General features: G+C 35.6%; 1 protein-coding gene across 1 annotated transcript in view; it reads right to left on the bottom strand.

Annotated features, from left to right (window-relative positions):
• Positions 1-276: 276 nt before the first annotated feature.
• The window catches only part of Nrk (Nik related kinase), a 99,613-nt gene continuing 78,465 nt past the window's right edge, over positions 277-21,424 (bottom strand). The window contains exons 23-29 of the mRNA XM_075956883.1: positions 20,996-21,139; positions 17,751-17,909; positions 15,052-15,152; positions 13,075-13,224; positions 9,838-9,973; positions 6,531-6,670; positions 277-3,376 (exon numbers count right to left, since the gene is read on the bottom strand). Coding sequence (XP_075812998.1) covers positions 3,281-3,376; positions 6,531-6,670; positions 9,838-9,973; positions 13,075-13,224; positions 15,052-15,152; positions 17,751-17,909; positions 20,996-21,139 — 926 coding nt within the window. The 3' untranslated portion in view covers positions 277-3,280. The remainder of the gene's footprint in view (positions 3,377-6,530; positions 6,671-9,837; positions 9,974-13,074; positions 13,225-15,051; positions 15,153-17,750; positions 17,910-20,995; positions 21,140-21,424) is intronic.

The following is a 21,424-nucleotide window of genomic DNA, read 5'->3' as shown; positions in this document are numbered from 1 at the left end:
ATGATCCATTAGAGTTTCCAATCAAACAATTAGTCTCAAAGATTAACTCCATACATGTTGAGTATAAATGATTCAAACAGGCACATATCTTGAGACAAATCAAAAAGTACTTAAAAGATCCCATTGAGAGTATGTGGCAATATTCATTATCTTATCAAGACCATCTCAGATGAATGAATTGTGTTTTGTGTGTGTGTGCCTGTGTATGCATGTGTATGTGTGTGTGTGCCTGTGTATGCATGTGTATGTGTCTGTGTTATGAAGGAGACAGAGGGAGGAGGGAGGGAGGGAGGTGAGAGAAAGGGGAAGGAGGGAAGGAGGGAGGGAGGGAGGGAGGGAGGGAGAGAGGGAGGGAGGGAGAGCAGAAGATAACATCCAGTGTCATCCTCAGGAATGCCATCCACCTGTTTGGAGACAGGGTCTCTCATTGGCCAGAAGCTCTCCAATTAGTTTAGAATAGCTGGCAAGCAATCTCCAAAGATCTACTCTCTTTAGCACAAGAATTGGAAGTATCCACTATCATGACTGGAATTTCTATGTGATTTCTGGGGATTGAATTTAGAGCCATAAGGCACGGGCTTTACTAATCTAGTTATCTGTCCAGCCTTCAAATCAAAGAATCTTTGCAGAAAACATCAATTTATCTCGCAACGAATTTAATCTTTGGCATTTTAAAATTTGGGTGAAGGGATGTAAGTGTGGGAGTGATACTGATTTGCTCGTTTTATTGTTTTGATAATTTTCACTTCTTGCAATTAGCATCTTACTTTGCTTGAACCCATTAATCCATTCAGAAATTTTGCTATCAGTCCTCTTCTTAAACTGTTTTCAAAACATTTTGCACAATTTCTTTTATTACAAGTAATTTAAAGCAACTAAACCACCATTAAATCAAACCATACTCTCACCAGTGCTGATAATAACCCGCCAAAATATTCATGCTTCCAATCATAATCCTAGTTACACTGACCTTCAGGGGTGCCTCTCCACACTTCTGTGATATGCTGGGCCTTGTAGGCACCGTTACATGGTATAGTACATATGTCATTTCTTCTATTACCGAGTATAAAGACTATGAGATGACATTGTTCCACTGTTCTGGCTCACCTGCCAAAGGCTATATAGATCCTACACAGATGTACACCTAGACTGGAAATATTCATTAGTGACATTTATTACTAGTGAACTACTTCAACTATTTCACTAGCTCATACTTGGCCACCCAATGCGTGCGGCTTCCTTTTCCTTGCTAGGTGTCAACCTTCTTTTCCTCACTAACGCATTAGCCTTCAAAGCACAGCAGTGCAGTGCTAATCTTTCCTGTGTGGTTGGTTTGGGACAACTTTGGAGAGTCTGCTTGCTATTTCCTGTGTTTGCTGGAATACTTGCCTTGGAGAGCAATGGGAGGTGAGTTGCTAAAATTAATTTTTTAAAATGTATTACTGCCTTAAACATATGATTTTAAGATAAAACTTATTATAAGCTTAATTGAGTAAATATGAAGAAGAAAAATGCTTAAAAGACTTTCCTACATACTACTTAAATGAGAAAAATTTCTGAAATTCAAACATAGCAAGCTCCATTTGCTCAGCGATGAGGTACTTGCACCAAGTTCCCCACGACCTTTGGTGTACAATTTTTTTTTTTTATAAAAAGAAAACTACTTCTAAGGTATTGATTTGACATTAAAGTTTGCTTATTTAAAGTAACTACTGAACTTAAAAAAGTAATTTGAATTGTAAACATTGAAGGATAAGCCAGTTTTAGGATCACATTATTGTGTCACAGTAACAGAAATGTGAATCACATTTCACTTGGGGATTTAGGTTCGTCTACAATCTGAACACTGAGCTACTGCACTCTTGATAGAAGTCATGAGAAAATGCAAATCTTCATTTCTGGCACAAAGGTTCCAGGAAATGATACACTGCCAGGAAATCACACTCAGTCAGCTGCTTTCTGTTTTGGTTAACCAGGTAGTTTAAAAGGCTTCAGATTTCAGAAGCAGAACTAGAGGGCTTGTTGAGGTATACTTTGTGGTAGGTTCTGTGGCTTTTTCTCTCGCCCCAGAACTAACCATGGCATTGAGGATGGATAGGTATAAATCACGTTTTCTTATCAGGTAGCAGTTACCATAGGTGATCAAATATCACCTATTTTGGCGTCTATAAAATATTTGGGTATGGACTGGCATGAATTTCACTAGTCCAATTTTGCAGACTTTGATATATGATCGTTATTGTTTTAAATCTCTTGTAATTTACTTACTTATAGCAAATTACTAAATTTGAGATTATCACTTGATGACTTTCTCAGTTTGTAGTGATAGAAATGTGAAAATGCAAGTATTAGCTATCAATGTTCTTTTCATTTTGCCATATTGCTTTGTTTAATACCTGGAAGGGCGTTTTATATAGTTTAATGTAGGACGGGGAAAATATTCAATGCTGTCTGATGGTCATAGTAATAGCTAGATAATAAAATTAAGAACCCAGCCAATCATGGGGACAGAATTTGACGCCTACTTAGAAGTATTAAAAAAAAAACAACCTGTCTACAGTACATGTGTATTGGAGTTCAGTTCTGTATTCAAACTAGTAAATATATTGTTTAGTAGGTTGTAAAACAGTTATTGCACATATGTGGGACTTTAGGATGGGGGAACCAAACATCTGAGGTTTTCTCCTTTTCTTCTTATATAGAGAAAACCAGTTTAGCAAGGGGGGAAAATCACAATTGGTCTCCAACTGTGGATTTATTATGAAAAAGATTGGGTGGCATTTCCCCCTTGATCACTGTAGTTTTCTTTTGGTATGCAGGTTGTTCAACCTTAGTCTGGGCTATAAAAATTCCTTACGTTTTTTCTCTTAATCTAACTTTTCTTGGAAAAAAGTCACCTACATTAATTAAATTTTTTTCTTTGGAAAAGCTTAGTTAGGGCCAATTTATTTGAAAGTCACTTGTAAAGTAATTTATAACAGGTTTCTATTCTCCATGCTATAAATCTGAATACAGATACTGTCCAAACTGTCTTAAGAGTAATGTCTGAATTCACAGTAACAAAAGTTACAAAGTTCGTGCAAAAGATATTGTACACCATTGGAGTACATAGAGCTTGCTATAGTTAAGTTTGTTTATAAAGCTGTACTTGTCATTGAAACTATGGTGTGCTACATTAAAAGCCTCTGATTAAAGTTTTTCTAATGGTAAAACTGGAGTTTTAGGATGTAATGGCATATATGTGATGGATGTAAATGCTGGAGGAAATCATTGGGATCTTTCACACAGCATAACTTCTTTGGAGCTCTTCAAGTTTTCCAAGAGTCATAAAGTAAACCCGGCTGTGGTGATTGCTCAGTGTAGACGTAAAGAACAGCTTTAAAGAAATAAAGAGAAAAGCATCATCAGTGAGTGGCTTATCCATTTTAGCCAGATAATAAACAAAAGTGGTAAGTACCAGTTTATAACTATAATTCGATGTAATTAAAATATTAAGCCATTTTGTTTGGAATAACTTTTCTTATTTTAAGAAGCATAAGTTTGATTAGTTTGGAACTTAAATTGCATATTTCAAGGTAACCTTTTCACCATAGTCTGGAGAATTGCAGTTCATATATTTTATTAATTTGGCTTTATATTTACTTTTAAAATTTATTCTTTGAGACTTTCATACACCTATACAATGGATTATGATCACATGATCACTTGCTCAATTCCCTTTGGATCCCTTCAACATGTTTCCACCCATCTTCATATTCTCTTTTCAAAATTATAACCCACTGGGTCCAATCAGGGCTGGCCATGTGTGCACAGGTGTGAGGCCGGGAACCTACGAGTGCCTTCCCTAAAGAATTATGCTTCTACTTCCCTTAGCAGCTACCAACTGCCATATAATATTTATTATTGATGGTTTTCGTTGGCTGAAGTGCCTTATTAGTTTTGGTTAACAACACTTTCCTTTAGCTGAGGACATGCCAAACTGGATTGGAAAGCCCACAAGACCTCCACTCTATACAAAGAACTATAGGCAAGTGAGGAAAGCTGAGAGCTGGAAGTGGGAGAGGTGCTTTTCCACCAGGTAAAACCACACCAACTAGTTGTCTAGTGCCAAAAAGCCAGCCCTGAATACATACATACAAGTAACACTTTGTGGACTGAACAGGCTATATTTAGGAATATATATGAATATAAAAGTTATGATGCAATAAAAATTAGTGAACAAGGGACTATGAATTTGAATGGCTGGGAGAAGTAAACGAGAGAGTTTGGAGGAAAGAAAGGGAATTAAAATTTCTACTTTTTAGGATACAAGTTCATTTCACTTTAGTAAAAAAACCATAAAAGGTAGAACATTCCTATAACTTCTTAAATATAAGCACAAGTCGCAAGTGACAGCAAAAATTCTTTCCTTGTGTTAAAAGACAATTTGAATTAGAATAAATTTGTTTTTATTTTTTGAGATTATAATTGAATTGTAACAGTTCCTCCTTTCCTTGGTATAATGAATGAAACCCAATGGAATAGAGAGGAACGTGGTGTTCAAACATGGGTTCTTCCATAATAAAGAAAATCAGAACAGAATAGACACAAATATCAGAAAGAAGTCAAAGCTTTCTTCCATCATTCAAAGTTCTATTTAGTAGGGCATGCTGACAACGAGCAGCTAACATTAGCACATTTCACGTGCCGAATCCTCTGTAAGATGCTTACTACATCCTTGTTGTGGAAGAGATTTATCTTCCTTTCCCAAACAGTAATTACTAGTTCCGTCTTAGAAATAAAGGAATTAAGTTTTTAAAAAGCCGGGCAGTGGTGGCGCACGCCTTTAATCCCAGCACTCAGGAGGCAGAGGCAGGAGGATCTCTGTGAGTTCTAGGCCAGCCTGGTCTACAAGAGCCAGTTCCAGGACAGGAACCAAAACCACAGAGAAACCCTGTCTCGAAAATCTTAAAGAAAAACAGAGAGAGAGAGAGAGAGAGAGAGAGAGAGAGAGAGAGAGAGAGAGAGAGAAAACAAGGGTTGGAGATGTGACCCAACGGTACAGTGTTTGCATAGCACATGTGAGATCCTGGGTTCCATGTCCAGCATTTTCCTACCCCCGACAAAAAAAACATAGGAAAGATCAATTAAACTTCTCTGGTTCTCACATCTTGTTAGGTGGCAGAGCCAGAACTGCAAGCCTAACTCTTTGACCTCAAATCCTGGTTCTTAGCATTGCATTCCAAAATCGGGCACCTTTCCTTGACATGTGGCAAGTTTGCCCACTTTCCCTTACAGTAACTTGAATTCTGTATAATCTGTGGTAATGATTATTAATTCTATTAAGATTAATTCTTCAAAGCATTATTTCTTAAAATGTTAACTGAATTGATGAAATTTCCCATCTAGCTATTTTCAACAGTTAACACTGATCAAATTTCAGAGACAATTTCCAAGACTCAATTTTCGTTTTCTTTCCTGTAGTCTTCATTATACCTACTTGTGAAGATATAATTGAGACAGCTTCTAAAATAGCAACCATAAAGCAAAACATATAGTTATATATTTAACAAACGTAAGCACTTCTTCCTTCTCTTATTCTTGGAATATGCTGAAAGCTAGAAATGAAAGATCTTCAAAAAGCAAAGGAAATGCTGGTAAGGAGATGGCAAAAAAGAATTTCTCGCACTGTTGGTAGGAGTGCATTGTTATAGCCATCATAGAGAATGGTATAAGAGCAGCTCAAAAAGTTCCAGACAGATAAAAACACAAAATAATAAGCTTTCCATGTGATCTGGTTCTCATATATCCAATTGGGTACCAGCCTACCAGAAATATTTGTACGCTATGGTTATTGGAGCACTATCTACAATAACTTTTGCGTCAGTCTAAGTACCCATCAACTGAAGAAAACCAAACTAAACAAAACCAAACAACCCTACCAAAACTAAAATCATGCATTTGCAGCAAATTACATAGAGCTAGAGAACTTATATTAATTGAAATAAGCCAAAACAAAATGTTAATGATTTATTTTGCATATCAAAGGTAAAAAATCTATCTAGAGATCAGAATGATGTTGGGACTAAGGCAGATGAAGAAAGCTTGATCTGATTAGTTCACATGGATGGCATGCACTGAAATATCACAATGAATGTCACTGGTATGTGTGATTAAATTATGATAATCAAACCAAAATATTTAAATCATCCTAAGGACGCAGATATGCTTTCATATTTTCTTAAATTTCTTGGTATGAAAGTAAAAATGACTTTGAATCAAAAATAATGTAAGTTCATGCCAAATAAAATATCAAAATTTAATGGTAATATAACTAGAGATTTTTACTTTGAAATGAGGTGATGTTGAAACAAAATTACATTATTTACCAAATCTATTTCTGCTGCAAAAAAGAAAATTGTTTTTATTAATAGTGTGCCAATTTAGAAAACATATTCTTAAACATTTATGAGCAAAAGGTAAAGGTCAGAAAGTCTAATTAGTGTCAATGGTTAGTTTATTTTTCCTTTACTGAAGGGTATAAACTATACCTTGTCACCACGGGTGCACAGGAATCTCAGTTTCTTGATTGACCTGCGCTTGAACTCATTCTCGAGAATACTGGATTGTAGGGACCGCACTTCAACAGCCTTTTGGTCCCATCCGGTGATTCTCTGTGTACACTCAAAAGCTATAATACAAATGGAAATATCAAAAGACCATTTAGTTTTTGTAGAAGTGAGGTAAAACTCAGTCATTATCTATAGATCCCACAGTGATTCACATTGACTTGCTAGATCTTTGTTGATGTTTGTATTAGGATATTGTAAGACCATAGACAACTTTGTAGACATTCTGATCAACCCATGATTTAAAAAAAAATGGTAACAGTGTTGGTGAAGTGCAGTGTCACACCAGAAACAGGTTGAGTGGTCCCAATAAAGAGCCATATTGTAGTATACATGGAAAACTGATTCATAAACAAATTAAAACAAGGCCGGGCGGTGGTGGTGCACGCCTTTAATCCCAGCACTCGGGAGGCAGAGGCAGGTGGATCTCTGTGAGTTTGAGACCAGCCTGGTCTACAGAGCTAGTTCCAGGACAGGCTCCAAAGCCACAGAGAAACCCTATCTCAAAAAACCAAAAAAAAAAAAAAACAAATTAAAACAAGGGCAGAGAGAGAGAAGCTATGGAGCCGCCAGAGTCAGGCATGCCAAAACTTTGCTGGTAAGCCACTGCCATGTGGTGATACACAAATTAATAGTAATGTGTTAAATTAATATGTAATAGTTAACCAATAAGAAACTAGAGCTAATGGGCCAAGCAGTGATTTAATTAAGACAGTTTCTGTGTGATTATTTCGGGTCTAAGCTGGCCGGATGGCCAGGAAGCAACAGGTAGCTTGCTCCTCTAACAGACTTGAGTCACTCTAATGTTACTGAGTAATTGTCCTGCTAGAAGCAGAACTCAGAGTAGTTGTCGAGGAAAATGGTATTGCATTTAAATTTCTTAGGCCTGTTTTATAATCCTTTGTGACAATATCATTTATGAAAATACTATCTGAAAGCAGAGTGCTTATTATTAAACATCCATATACTTCCGTTATTCTGTGAAGTATTTTATGGCGAAAGAAGTAATATTATTAAATGTTTCACTTTCAAGCTACTATTCTTTATGTAATCTATAGGGAATAAAACTCCATACATAAAGTAAATTGTAACATTTAAAATCGCAAACATTTTAACTGCAGGTAAAACACAACAAAATCTGGCACTTTGATGACTGAGAGCAGAATTCTTTAATCTATTATTTTCCTTTATTTGAAGGGGGAAAATTGGTGTCACTATAACTATGTCTTTTATATTTTAAAAAATCACCCATTTTTATCAAATGCTCCCAGGTACTTTCGTTTAAACCAAAATTTACCTGCTGTATTCTACATTAAAGTTACATAAAATAACTTATGGAAGACTACTAGGTAAACTGTAAAAGTAACTTTCAAATGCATACTGGGAGAAAGGTGGCTTACCTCAAAGAAAAGTTCAAAGCATGATTATCCCTGTTTTCACTACAATGAAAACTATTACTTGTATGATTTTGATATCAATTTTTTTCTAAATTACTATGATATTTTGACTATGAAAAATAACTGTTCTGAAATAACTTTATTAGTGTAATATAGGGTCCTAATTAAATTTTGCCACAGGAAATACAAAGAACTAATGGCCTGCCTTACAGTAATTAGTAACAGAATTAGCATGTATAAGTTTGAGTATTTTACTCACATGACTACTATATAAAAATAGTATTCTTCTCAACAGCCATACAGAGCCAAACTTTCTAACTTAATACAGCCTGTTTACCGAGTCCAATACCCAGTGTTTACATCATCACACATCCACTTAAACTAGTTTGTTTTCTGAAATCTTGAAGTAGAGATTTTTGGTAAAATTTTCTATAATTCTTAAACTTCTGTACAAATATTTGGGAATAAAATCCTTGTCCTTGTTATTGAAAACATTATAGATTAATGAAATGTAAATTTTAGTTTAGGACAATTTGGATTTAAGCTAGTTGTTAAGAGCAAGATGTTTGGAGTTTGAAAACAGACTGAGTTCTTTCATTGATATTAGTGTTATATTGTAATATATTCTCAATATGCACTAAAAAATAACATCATGGGCTTATAGTGCTATAATTTGTTTTACATATACGTGTTTTTCAAATTCTACCTAGCGAAATTAGCTTTTTGATCTAGGTTAGAAATTTTCTTGCCTGAGAACCAGAGATGATGTGGACATTAAAGATCCCTTTTACTCTTGTGATTACCTAGTGGCTTGAATACTAGGGTTATGCTCAGTTTCCCATTTGAACTTGGCTACCTGACTTTCATTTCTGGTTCATATACTTTTTGAGGTTCTGGGGATGCATTCTTTCCCTAGGCTGCATCACTACTTTCTACTTGACATATTATTTCTAAAAGTATTACTATAAAAGATATAACATGACTCATCGCTTTTACTTCCTTTTGCCCTAGATTCATCAATTTGTACCATAAGCATTAAGTTTCTGTCATTTATAATCGTTTTAAACCCTCTGTGAATTCTTACCTGTTTTAAGAAATTAGGGTAGGTTTTCAGGACAATTCTTAACATTAAAAGATTTTGCAGATCCAATGCAAAGAACTATCACCCATAGAAAAAATGTCTAAAAATGAGTTCTTTCAAACTGGTAATTAAAATAATGTGGGTGTCACTTTTCTACCCACTGTACAGACATTTTAGAAGATTCTGTTATCTGTTTGGACAAATAGCTTTTTTACCCTTCCCTTTCCATCTCTTTTGTATAACCCACTGTCTCTTCAAACACACACACACACAAACACACACTCACAGGGCGGGGGAGTTGCCATTCATTCAGCTTATCATTCTACCATTTGCCCATGCTAACATTTTAACTATTGGTATGTATTTTATTCTCTAGCCACTGAACATTGGAAACATACAGAAGAATATCAGATTATGATAATTTCCCAGACCAGAAGCCCTAGACTATTTAGAGAAATAAAGTGTTCTGGTCAGAAAAAAAATGGATTTTCATGTTGCCACCTACCTGGGTGGCAAATAACAGGTATTCTAGGCAGTATCTGTCTTTTTATATAACTGATTTTAAATAAATACTACTCTATAAACAGAACATTGATGACTAAACAAAATAGAGTCCCTTTTAAATGTGCAAGACATTAAATTATCCACCAGTGCTTTAAGGAAAAAAATTCTGGAAACCTTATTTAGGATACATTTTATATACTCTTCAAACTTCTTGGTCTCATCTGAGAGAAAAAAAATTGGTACATACCTACGGAAGATGGTATATCTTTCCACACATCAAGGATCTTCTTGTAGAGTTGTTCATTTGCTTCCTCAGAGGCAGCTTCAGCATTGAAGGAGAGCATCACGCCAATTCCCAGGCCATCAGGTAAAATGATGATGTTCTGTGATATAATGATTGCCAGGGATTGGTACTATGTTTATAAAGATTTTTGTGTCCAGAATTTTATCACTATTACATTAATTGAAGCAACTATGCCTTTAATTGAAGACCAAAAAATGTTCAACGTGCAGGAAGGAAGGTAACCTCTGTTTCTAAATTCAACAGAATGAGATAAACTAAACATTTGAGAAGAGTTGGTTTTTATTATGTCATGAAGCCTTTGATTTAATTCTCTACTTTTGCTTAGGATAATAATTTGGAAAAAATAAGTAAAGCTGCACTTCCAACACAGTGAAATATTGTGAAATTCCACGAAAGTATTGTTTATTGTAATAGGAAAAATAATACAGTTCTGAATTTAAGATTCATTTCCAAAATTAAGCAATATTTTCATAATGAATATGTGAGCCAAGTAACAAATCATATACATAATTCTTGATCATCAGCAAATTCGTGAAAAAAGGGAAAATAACCCTCAAATAACTTGAGTTTAAAATGTTTTAAGGGACAACTTTTAATACTGTTATGGCTTGTTTAATTATATTTGTCCCCTATTCAAGAAAACGTAGACTTCTCATTCAAGTCACATGTTACCATAGGCTCAATATACAAATTCAGAAGTGTTGGTTGGCAGAATAAGGAAATACTAAGAGATAACTAAATATTTCTAAATATTTAGATTCATAAACAAGACAAAATTTGTTTAGAACACAGATATTATGCCAGTGTGTTTTTCCAAATTAGCAAGTTACAGGAAAAGAAAAGATGAGAAACTATACTTGCCAAAGCCAGCGTACTCAGGCCAAGTGCTTGAGGCCATGTCTCAGCAACAACAATCCTCAAAACTAAAATGGGAATCCAGAGGCGAAACGCAATTTTAATGCGTTCCCTGGGCACTTGCATGAGCAGTTGAATCAGAAACCAGATAAGAAAAAATGAAAGAAAATCCAAGAAATAAGGTTGTCTCAAGAAAATCTGTTTGTAATAAAAAGGGTGTGCTGCGAATCCAGACAGCCTCTGAGGTAATTCCCTTGCTTCTCGGATGCTTGCTGAAGGAATGGCATATTCGTCAGCACGCGTGGCTTCCCTGTAACATTAGAGCCTTTGTAAACTAGCACTTTGGAGAAAATATTATTTTTAGGACATTCTCTTTTAGAGACAGCCTCCTCTCCCTTATATTAGAGTCCTTTCTATTTTAGTGGGTCAAGACACTAGGGGATTTGTCTAAAAATACGTTTGCGTATATATGAGGGATCCTAATTAGGTCAGAAAAATGATTTGTGAAATCTCTTCCTTTTTCATTCTCGTTTCTAAAGTTAATTAACTGATTTTCTAAAGCAAATAATTTCCCTGCTCATTATTTAGATTTAAACCTCTTTATTGATTTTATTTTTCAAACCAGTGACTAGTATATCCCAGGTTGGCTTCAAATTTGTTAAATAGCTAATGCTAGTAATAATACTGCCAAACTTCCTGCCTACACTTCCAAAGTTATGGGATTATACGTGTGCACTAAGATGCCTGGCTGGACTTTTCAGTAAGTGTTAACTTAAGCCAACATTCCCGTATTCTTTATTGAACTGGCTTCTGAACAAAGGCTATCTGTTATGATGATAAATAAGATGCAGGAAGCTACAGAGACAACTTAAATATAGTTATATTTTTTTCAAAATTATTTTGTGGGTTTGACTGAGGTTGTGTTTAATATTCTCCCAGTACGAACAGTGTAAATTGTCTATATAGGCAGTCACTGGGTCATTAGCTAATGATTGCCAGTTTCACCAAAATGCCTTTAAAGATGTCTTCACCAATGTTCTGATTGTTTTATGTAATTGTTTTAATTGCATTATTAGAGACATGCTATATTCCTAAAATGTTCAAGATATCACACAAGTTGAGTGACTTAAAACACACAAATGTTATACAAAATGATAAGCTGCTGAAACGTTAAGATTCAGCAAGCTCAGTATCTTAAAGGAGATGAAGAAAAAGAACGGCGGTGGTGGCACACACCTTTAATCCCAGCACTCAGGAGGCAGAGACAGGAAGATTTCTATGAGTTGGAGGCCAGCCTGTCTATAAAGTGATGTTCAGGACAGGTGCCAAACACTACAGAGAAATCCTGTCTCCAAAAACCAAAAATCAAAAGAGCAAAAATCAAAACAAACAAAAACCGAAAATCAAAATTAAAAAAAACTAAAAAACAACAACAACTGGTAAAGGCATTCCTTTAAATATAATTTTCAACAAGGAAAGCCATCAATTCCACGATAAATATTTTGTATGATGCACTTGGTGTGATATGATGTTCTCGTCAAGCTCTTTATATTAATGATGAGTGTTTTCACAACCATTCGCAAGTTAGATCTAGACTTTTATTTACATGTTAAAATTGTAGAGCATTTACTTTAAAAATACTGAATCTTTTCATCAGAAATTCCCAAATATAATGAATATCATAAATGAATTTTAAAGTAATTTGCTATAGTCTATAGAAAATGCAATAAAGAGGGGAGTACACTTAATTATGTAATTCTGCTATTGATTTCTTAACACAATGTATTAGTATATTACAGGGTATAGAAATTCTAAAGCCAATTGAAAAGTATCCTAGGGCCAATTAGTCTAAATGCAGAAAGATAAACAGATAGAGAATGTAGAACACAAAACCATTAAAGGGAGAAAGACCTCAATGAGTTCCACTTGATAATGACCAGATGGTGGTGTGGGCTTGAGATGAACAGATCTGGTTAATCAATATAACTGGATTGTAAAGGTTACATGTATTCATTAATAAGAAAATCATTATGGTCAAACAAAATCTGTCTGCAGACTGCATTTAAATACCTGGAAAATGAAAGCTTTAGTGATTCTTATTTATGTAGCAACACTTTCTGATATGCTTACCTGTTAGATCTCTACACCCTCAGAAACACATGTACATACAGGCAAACTATCAATGCACATGAAGTAAAAATAAATATCGCTTTTAAAGTAAAAGAAATGAAAGAAAGTTACACTTTAAACTTTTGAGAGTTCTGATAACTGGAAAAATTCAAAGTGTTTACAGTAAGTCCAAGGGATCTGAAGGTGTTATCTTACATTATTTGGCAAGGTCACATCAGACATAACTTCAGATTCTGCATCAATGCTGTGGTAACCATTTGCTGAGCTGAAGAAAATCTTCAGTGTTTTCTCAGAACCAACAGCCAGGTCAACTGTCACTGGCTTAAGGTCAGGAGTTGGAAACACCTGAAAACATAAAAGCAAACATGGCCCAAAGGCCAAAATGACATTCTGACTAGGCAAAGATTTCCCTATTCTTTTGCTAGATTTACAAGCTTATAAAACTCAGATGGCTGTTTACGATTGGCTGATTGATTGATGATCCTGGTAACTGAACCTATGGTTTCCTATAAGCTACAATGACCAAATTGTTATGACCCTCAGAACTGCATATGGCCTTGTTCTCTCATTAGTGGCCCTTAAGTTCCTTGCCTTGAGCTTCAGCAAATGAAGGAGCTCATCTGGTCTCTTAAACCGGTTCGCTGGATCAGCTGCCTTTATTTTTGCCAATATTCGTATATAGGCTTCATAGGACATGTAGTCTCCTTCGGAGTCTGCTGATTGATCAATGCATACTTGGTAAGGAATGAAAAAGGCCATACACGTTAACCTATGGTAGACAGACTATCCTCAAAGACTCCTATGTTTTATAGTCTAAGGAAACAGAAAGGCAAACAGGATTCTTTGCCAAGATCAGCTTACATATCACATCACAGGATTCACAATAATGTGGTTATGAGGTGAGCATCAGAAATGGAAATGAGAAGTTGACAGGAACTGGCTAGACTTATTGTTGGTACTTATCTCTTTGTTTTCCAGTTCCATACCAGGTAGCGCTGACAAGCCAGCAGACACCCAAGAATTAACACATATCCAAATGTTGACAGCTGAACCAAGACCCAGTTTAGGCAGATCAGATCAGGATGCTATAGCTGTCATGGTAGACTGATTGTCTATATAGTAGCCATTCTATCTACAAAGAGGACACTGTGCAAACAGTGCAAATAGTTCTTGAGGAAAATTCATATGTGTTTTACCGTGATCTGTGTATCTATAGATGATGTTCTGGCCTAAAAATAGAACCTCATCTAAAATACAAATGTATTTCATGAATACCTTTAAGTCTATCAGGATGTGTTTCTACAAGAGCTTTGTGAAATCTGTAGGTGGACTGAGTAGTTCAGTATCACAGGGAACATTTATTAAAAATCAGGTTCTCAGGCCCCACTACAGAACCACTAATTCAGCCTGGAGTTGGGTCTGAGATCCAAATATTTAACAAATGCTTCCAGTGATTCTGATGCCTATAATCAGCAAGATAAAATAGCTACTTGCCTTTTGTAAAAATGTATCCTATTTAAATAGAACCCAATTTATGGGAAAGGGAAAACCTCAGCAGCAGATTATTTGGGCCATTAGATGGCTAACTTCCACAGCTGATGCATAAAAGGCAGTGAAATCTTTACATGTGAAGCACACTGCTGTGCCTACCCGCTATGTCCCAGAACAGTTCTCCAGAGAAGAAATCAAGACACCACTTGCTTCCCCCACCCACCTATTGTACTGATAGCTGGAGCAGGCTTTTATCACCCCCTTCCAATGTGGCTTCCTCAGTATCTCCACATCTCTTCTTACCTTCCCTCTACTCCCCACCCCCCACTAAGAGAGAACAGGGACTTTCCCAGCTTCAAGTTATTGAGGTGGCACCTGAAGCCTGTGTTTTGGCCTCTAGAAGTGAAGATCTTCATGTTGACTACAGGAAATGGGAGTGAGGAGCTGGTGGGGATGTCCTGTAAGGGGAAGGGTTGGGGACATCCCTCAAACTCTCCCTTGCTGTGGCGCCTGTGGATTTTCTAAAAAGGGGTTAAATGATAATTATTGACATGATATATTCAAATTGCAATAATTGTAGCCAAATGGTATGTATTTCCAAATCTACATCACAAACTACTATTTTGTTTATAATTTCTTCTTTAGAGAAAACAGTATTATGCAAATGAAATGGTCACTCACTTTAATAGCAGTGCTTTCATCAAAGGATTTTGGTGCCCAGGCATAAAGGTGAATGGATGACTTCACAGCAACTGCAATGTATGTTGTTTCCTCATGCTGAACTATAATGGCAACATACAAAAAGTCATACATCAGAATTAACAAGAACACTCAGGTGTTTATATTTATTATCACAAATGAAATGAGAATTTGAAGAGCTAAAACTGCATATGTTTAGAATAGCTACTTGGCTGGAATTGTATTCTTGTCATTCAATATTAATATCACTGCATATTTCCATAGATTGTATTTATCTGTATTTAAGTGATATACTATCCAGGTACTAAAGAAAAATATTTGCAAATTACTAATCTGGTAAGTGTCTAGTATAAACTGGGCAGTGGTGGTGCACACTTTTATTCCCAGCACTTGGGAGGCATAGGCAGGCAGATCTCTGTGAGTTCGAGGCCAGCCTGGTCTACAAAAGCTAGTTCCAGGACAGGCCCCAAAGCTACAGAGAAACTTTGTCTCAGAAAAAAAAATGAGTAGTATATAGGATGTATAAAAATTTCTACAACTCTATTCAGCATCAGAGCAAAAAGACTAGACAAAGTACTTACTTTAAGAAAAATATACAAACGGTCAATAAATACATTAAAAAGTATGGAAGGGCATTACTAACCAACAAAATGTACACTGAGTTATGAGGAACTACTTTAACTCTGCTTTAGGATGACTAATACTGTAAGGAGAAACAGACACATATAAACATTCAAATGGATATGGAGAAAATGCAATCCTTATATATTAGTGGTGGTGATGGGAAATTCTGCATCTAGTTTGAAAATAGTTTAGGAGTACTATCCAAGAGAGAAAAAAAGAAAGATGCACATAGATACCCATAGCAGAATTATTGTTATAAGCCTGAAAGTAGCAAGCAGACAAATATCTGCTAACTGATACGCTGATAAATACAAGTGATGTCTATATAATATATTAATATTCTGGAGTTTGAAAAATGAATATTGACATGTGTTGTATTATGACACAATACAAGTGAACCTTGGGAGCATTACACTAAGTGAAAGAAAACTGTTAGAGAAGACCACATAATACACAGATATATTTATATTAGCTTCTGAGATAAGGCAAATACATAAGGAAGGAAAGAAGATCAAGGTTTCTCTAGTATTTGACAAAACATGGGTAAGGGGCTGGGCAATGGTGGCACACAGAGCAAGTTCCAGGACAGCCAAGGCTACACAGAGCAACCCTGTCTTGAAAAAACAAAATAGAGTAGGAAAGGGAAAAAGGCAGGAAATACTGAATGCCTGTCATTGAATTCATGGAATACTGGTCTCTTTGGGGACTAAAATCTGAACTTTTATGTAAATAAGATCATAGTAATGGCTATTGAGTTTTCCATTTTTAAAAACTACATTTCATAGTAAGTAAATAATGTCAATATCACTATTGATAGAGAAAGTAAAGGTTATACAAAGCACATGGTCGTTTATGTAACATCCCTCTTCTTTGGCTAGAATACTGCTTCTGTTCTGATTCTCTCCAATATTCTGTCTCTTTATCGTATTTCCTTCCTCTTTTTTAATTTTATCTCTCCCACCATTTTACCTGTTAATGGAAGAAATGATTTTTGGTAGTCCTGGATAGAAGTATTATTGATTAGAACAGGCTCAGCTAGGAAAAAGGACTTCACTTGTCCATTCACCTAAAGCAGATTTCAAAGGTGATTACCCTCATAAAGATCTATCATTGTGCTAAAAAATTGCCAGTTTAGTAAGAGGAAGTTGTTCAATATAAACTGCTGAATTAACATCTTGGAATGTCTTTCACCTTTGGGGCTATCATAGTTATTTGACTGCAGGGCAGTGTGGTATCTAAAGCTAGAAGAAAGAGTTTATCTTGTCCTTTAGTTTTCTAGACACAAATCCCTTCATTTAATGCTATATGTTTATATGTGCACATATGTGCAAACAAAAGTCAGTTATGATATAAATATTCTCTTGCAATTTGTATAAAGTGATTTCAGCAATCCTTCACCTACATTACCAATTCTCCTCTGAGGGTCAATGGCTTCAGAGTAAAAGGAAACTGAGAACAGAGGGGATTTGCTTCAGAACTGGAATAGACTGGGCTAACATTACTTCATAGTCATCGAAAGCTCAGAACAATATTCTGTGGACAAAAGAGGTTCTTACTCTATTTTACAGAAATATTTGTGAGGAGACACAGGATATGAAAAAGTTCTCTAATAAAACATAAAGTATTAGGAGCAACAGTCAGTAGATCACAGAAACACTCTTTCAGAACCTCCTACACCACTATGACGTTTCCTGGTCAGTATTAAACAGGATCCTATTTTATTTCCATTAAAAGGGAAGAAAATATCATATACATCTCTGTAAGTTGCTAAAGATACATCAAACGTAGTTACAGTAAGGAAAATATAACTTTTAAATATTAAGAGCGACTAGGAAAGGAAGAAAGAAGTAAACCAAATTGAACTCCAAGAGTGATTCCAGCCAATAGGTATGATTACATAGAAGAGGCCTAGGAGATGCCTCAATGACATTCGCTCACATTTTCATTCAAAATTGCAAATCCTTTCCTTTCCTTGCCTTGTCTCTTGCAATTATGGACCTCTCCACATGAATGGAAGCATAAACTATATAACAATATTAAATGTGAAATGGACGTACGGACACTGAAGTGTTCACAGCCAGTCAACTTATCAATAGATTTACAAGCTTCCTCTGTCTTCAGCATTTCCTTCTGTCTTCTCTTACTTTCCGGATCATTATTCAGAATCTTGTTCCTCAGCCAAGTCAAATGATACACGCGAAGTCTATTCTTGCGACCTGGTAAGAAAACATGATGGTATTTCAAATCTCTCTCTCTCTCTCTCTCTCTCTCTCTCTCTCTCTCTCTCTCTCTCTCTCTCTCTCTCCCCCTCCCTCTCTCTCTCTCTCATTCAAAATTCAAAGAAGCAGGGTGTAAGCCTGTTTCAACCAATTATTCATTAAATTAAGTCACCTTTAAAAGCTAACATGATACTCGTATCTTCTGTCTCAATTCCAAAAGACAGTTGGGTTCAACTGTCTGCCTCTATGCCTATCTGAAGTGGACCTAAAATACTCTGCTAGCATAGGTTAAGACTGTCTCTAGGATGCCAACCCAATGACTATTTGTTTGGACTTTCCTAAGTCATAGCTCCCCAGAAGTTTTCAGTCCTAGTGGTGGTCCCCGTATGTATGGATGAGATGTCTGAATGCTGACTGTTTGGGCATTTGGAACCAGGAAATGGATCTTCTAGAGTTTTGTCACCCTAGCATGTTTATAAATGAATCAGACACATTTATTATTTGTTTCTTCAATTCTTTTATCTAAAAAAATTTTGTCTTTTAAGGCTTATTTTTATAATTTATGATGTATAATGTGGTATTCATGTAGACTAGGAAAATAAGCATATCCATTAATTTAAAAAATTTATTTATGGTGACTACATTCACTTTCCTTTTCTCTATTTTGAGATACATAATCTGTTATTTTTCATACATTCACCTGTTTTACCATAGAACAACAAAATGTGGTACTCTTATTTAAATTTTACTTAACATGTACCTATTGCTTTCTATTGCCTTCCTTCCCTCTTTCCATTCAGTCCAGCCACTGGCAACCACCAGCCTAAATTCAGCCTCTTTGAGACAATGTTTGAATTATTTCTTTTAGTTTTTGAGATTATAATATAATTACATCATTTTCTCCTTCCAAGCTGTCCCTTATAACACTCCCTTCTTTCTTTAAAATCTATGCCCTCTCTTAATTGCTATATATATACACATGGATATTCATAAATACATAAATATAACCCGTTAAGACAATTTTTGAAATAGTCTTTAATTGTAATTTCCTCATTACAAAATTTATTTAAACACTAAAGAATTTATATGACTGTATTCTTTTTTGAAGTCTTATTTATTCTCTCTCTCTCTCTCTCTCTCTCTCTCTCTCTCTCTCTCTCTCTGTAACAGCCCTGGCTGTTCTGGAACTCACTCTGTAGAACAACCTTGCCTCAGACTCACAGAAATCTACTTGCCTCTGCCTCCCAAGTGCTGGAATTAAAGGCATGTGCCACCACTGCCTGGCTTTTTAGTCATTTTTAATATTGTTATAAAAGTCCCAATAATAAGAATCTTTGAGAACAGGCTGACTTCAAACTTGGATATTCACTTTCCTCTATCTCCTGAGTGCTGAGATTAAAAGTGTGTGCCTCTATGCTCAACCTAGCAGCAAAATTTTAAAGTGATTAATTTTACTGTGTTTTTAGAGGGGAATTTTAAATAAGTGTTAGGGTTCAGAAAATCACACTTGTAGGCATTTTATACTCAATTGGTAGAATAAACTACTGATAACTTCACATTGCATCCTTATAACTTCTTTCAGGGTAGACTTTTGGGGATCCTCATCTGACGATAATTTTTTTATAGTATTTGACACAAAATAATTTGTAGGCTGAGGATGCTTGCTTACCATGCACAAGGCCTTAGTTTTAAAACCTAGTAACAAACATTTGGGTAAACCCAATTACATCTGGGTTAAGTTTAAGGAATCTAAAGAGGTATGTCTGGGTTTGAGAAAATCAGATGAAAAAAAAATCTCTTGTCCAGATGTGCATAATCTCTAAGCTATCCAGATGTTTTCAAAACTAAATGTTGCTTCTGTGTACCTGAAATTATTGCAAATGATTGGTCATGAAATATGATTAAAATATTATGATAACTGAGTTTATCTCTAAAAAGTTTTGCCTTTAATCAAACCTTGAAGCAAAATGAATCAAATCCAATCACATGAAAATTTGCTAATATATATTCCACATATATCTTATATGTTATAAAGTACAAAAATTCATATAAATATCAGTGGTTGGTATGGTTTTAGTTGGTGGCTGAATCTTATGTTAACCATTTCCATTGATTCATTAGTTGTCTTTTGATTTTCTGATACTAATTCTTGTTTACTGTTAGCTCTCAAACCCAAGACAAGCGGCTTAACTAAGGTACTTATTAACATATCAAAGCAGACACTGGCTGCCAGGTTCTCCCAGCGTCCCACAGTCCCTATGGGTTACAGGAACCTGCTGGTTGGCATATCCTGTCCCCCACCCAGAAGCTTTCAGCTCAGGGGCTGGGCTGTCTTTTTCCCATATATATGTCCTCTTATATTATACACTCTCTTCCATGTATGTCCCAGCCATTTTGGCTACACCAGTCCTTTTATTCTTTTGCCTTTTGAACTCTTGGCTGCCACTCCAGGCTCCCCTCTCTCTCATATTCTTATTCAGTCTGTCATGTCCACTCTGGACTCTCCCAGATGCCTCTGGCTATGTTCTCCCTTCCATCTACAGTAAACCTCCTCGACCATACCTAGGAGCAGTCTTGTTTTAATTCATTTAGTAGTCACAATTAATTTAACACCAGCTTACTTGCTTTTTCAGAGTCAGGCTCTTATTATGAAAATTATAAAAGATTATGAAAATCAACTGCTGTTTGGGAAAGGTGTAGATAATCTTGTCTGGTTGCCCTTGTAATATTACGTGGAGACAGGGACTATTCTTTCTTCTACCCAATAATTTATCTATTTGTGTTTTGGACACATCAAAAGCTAGGTGGTGGCTATTAGTGTAGTCCCTTGTACGTGAGATTACTCACGGATGCAAACATAGTTTTCTTGATCTCCAACCAAGGTTAAGTGCATCAACATCAAAGGGATTTTGTTTAAAGTGTGAATGGATAAGAAAACACAAGTAGGAGATTCTGCTGTCCCAATTAAAGGTTATATTTAAAGTGATTTCCTATGAGCACTTTCACCTAAGAAAGCCTTTAACCTAGTTTGCAGTTCAATTACTCTGCATAATTACTCGGTTAATTTGAGGACTTAAACAAACCAGAGATGGTAATCAGCAAATTGAGTGACTCCACGACTTGGATCTGGCGGAATGGTCTGCGCTTTATAAGTTTAATGATGTCTGCCTTTCCACTTCTGTCCATCAGGTACAGATTAGATCGGGTGCCCAGCAACAAATTGACTCCTGTTCAGACACAGAAAAGTGCTGCATTAGCTGATTATTTTTATGAGTGTGTATTAATTCTATAGAAAGGGTTTTCACTATGATGTTTTTATGCTTATCTATTACATAATTTAATCAAAATCACCCACATCACCCTCCCTTATATTTCCTTCTCACTCCCTCTGCATCCTATTCCATTTCCCTGTCTCCATTCAACTTTTAGGACCTTAAGAAAAATAAAACATTTTACAAATAAGGGGAAATGTGATGTTTGTCTTTATACATGTGGCTTATTTCAATATCCAG

The sequence above is a fragment of the Microtus pennsylvanicus genome, chromosome X (genome assembly GCF_037038515.1).
Source record: "Microtus pennsylvanicus isolate mMicPen1 chromosome X, mMicPen1.hap1, whole genome shotgun sequence".
In the NCBI taxonomy this organism is placed as follows: domain Eukaryota; kingdom Metazoa; phylum Chordata; class Mammalia; order Rodentia; family Cricetidae; genus Microtus; species Microtus pennsylvanicus.
Note: the sequence above shows the minus strand (reverse complement) of the source record. Positions and strands in the feature narration are given on the sequence as shown.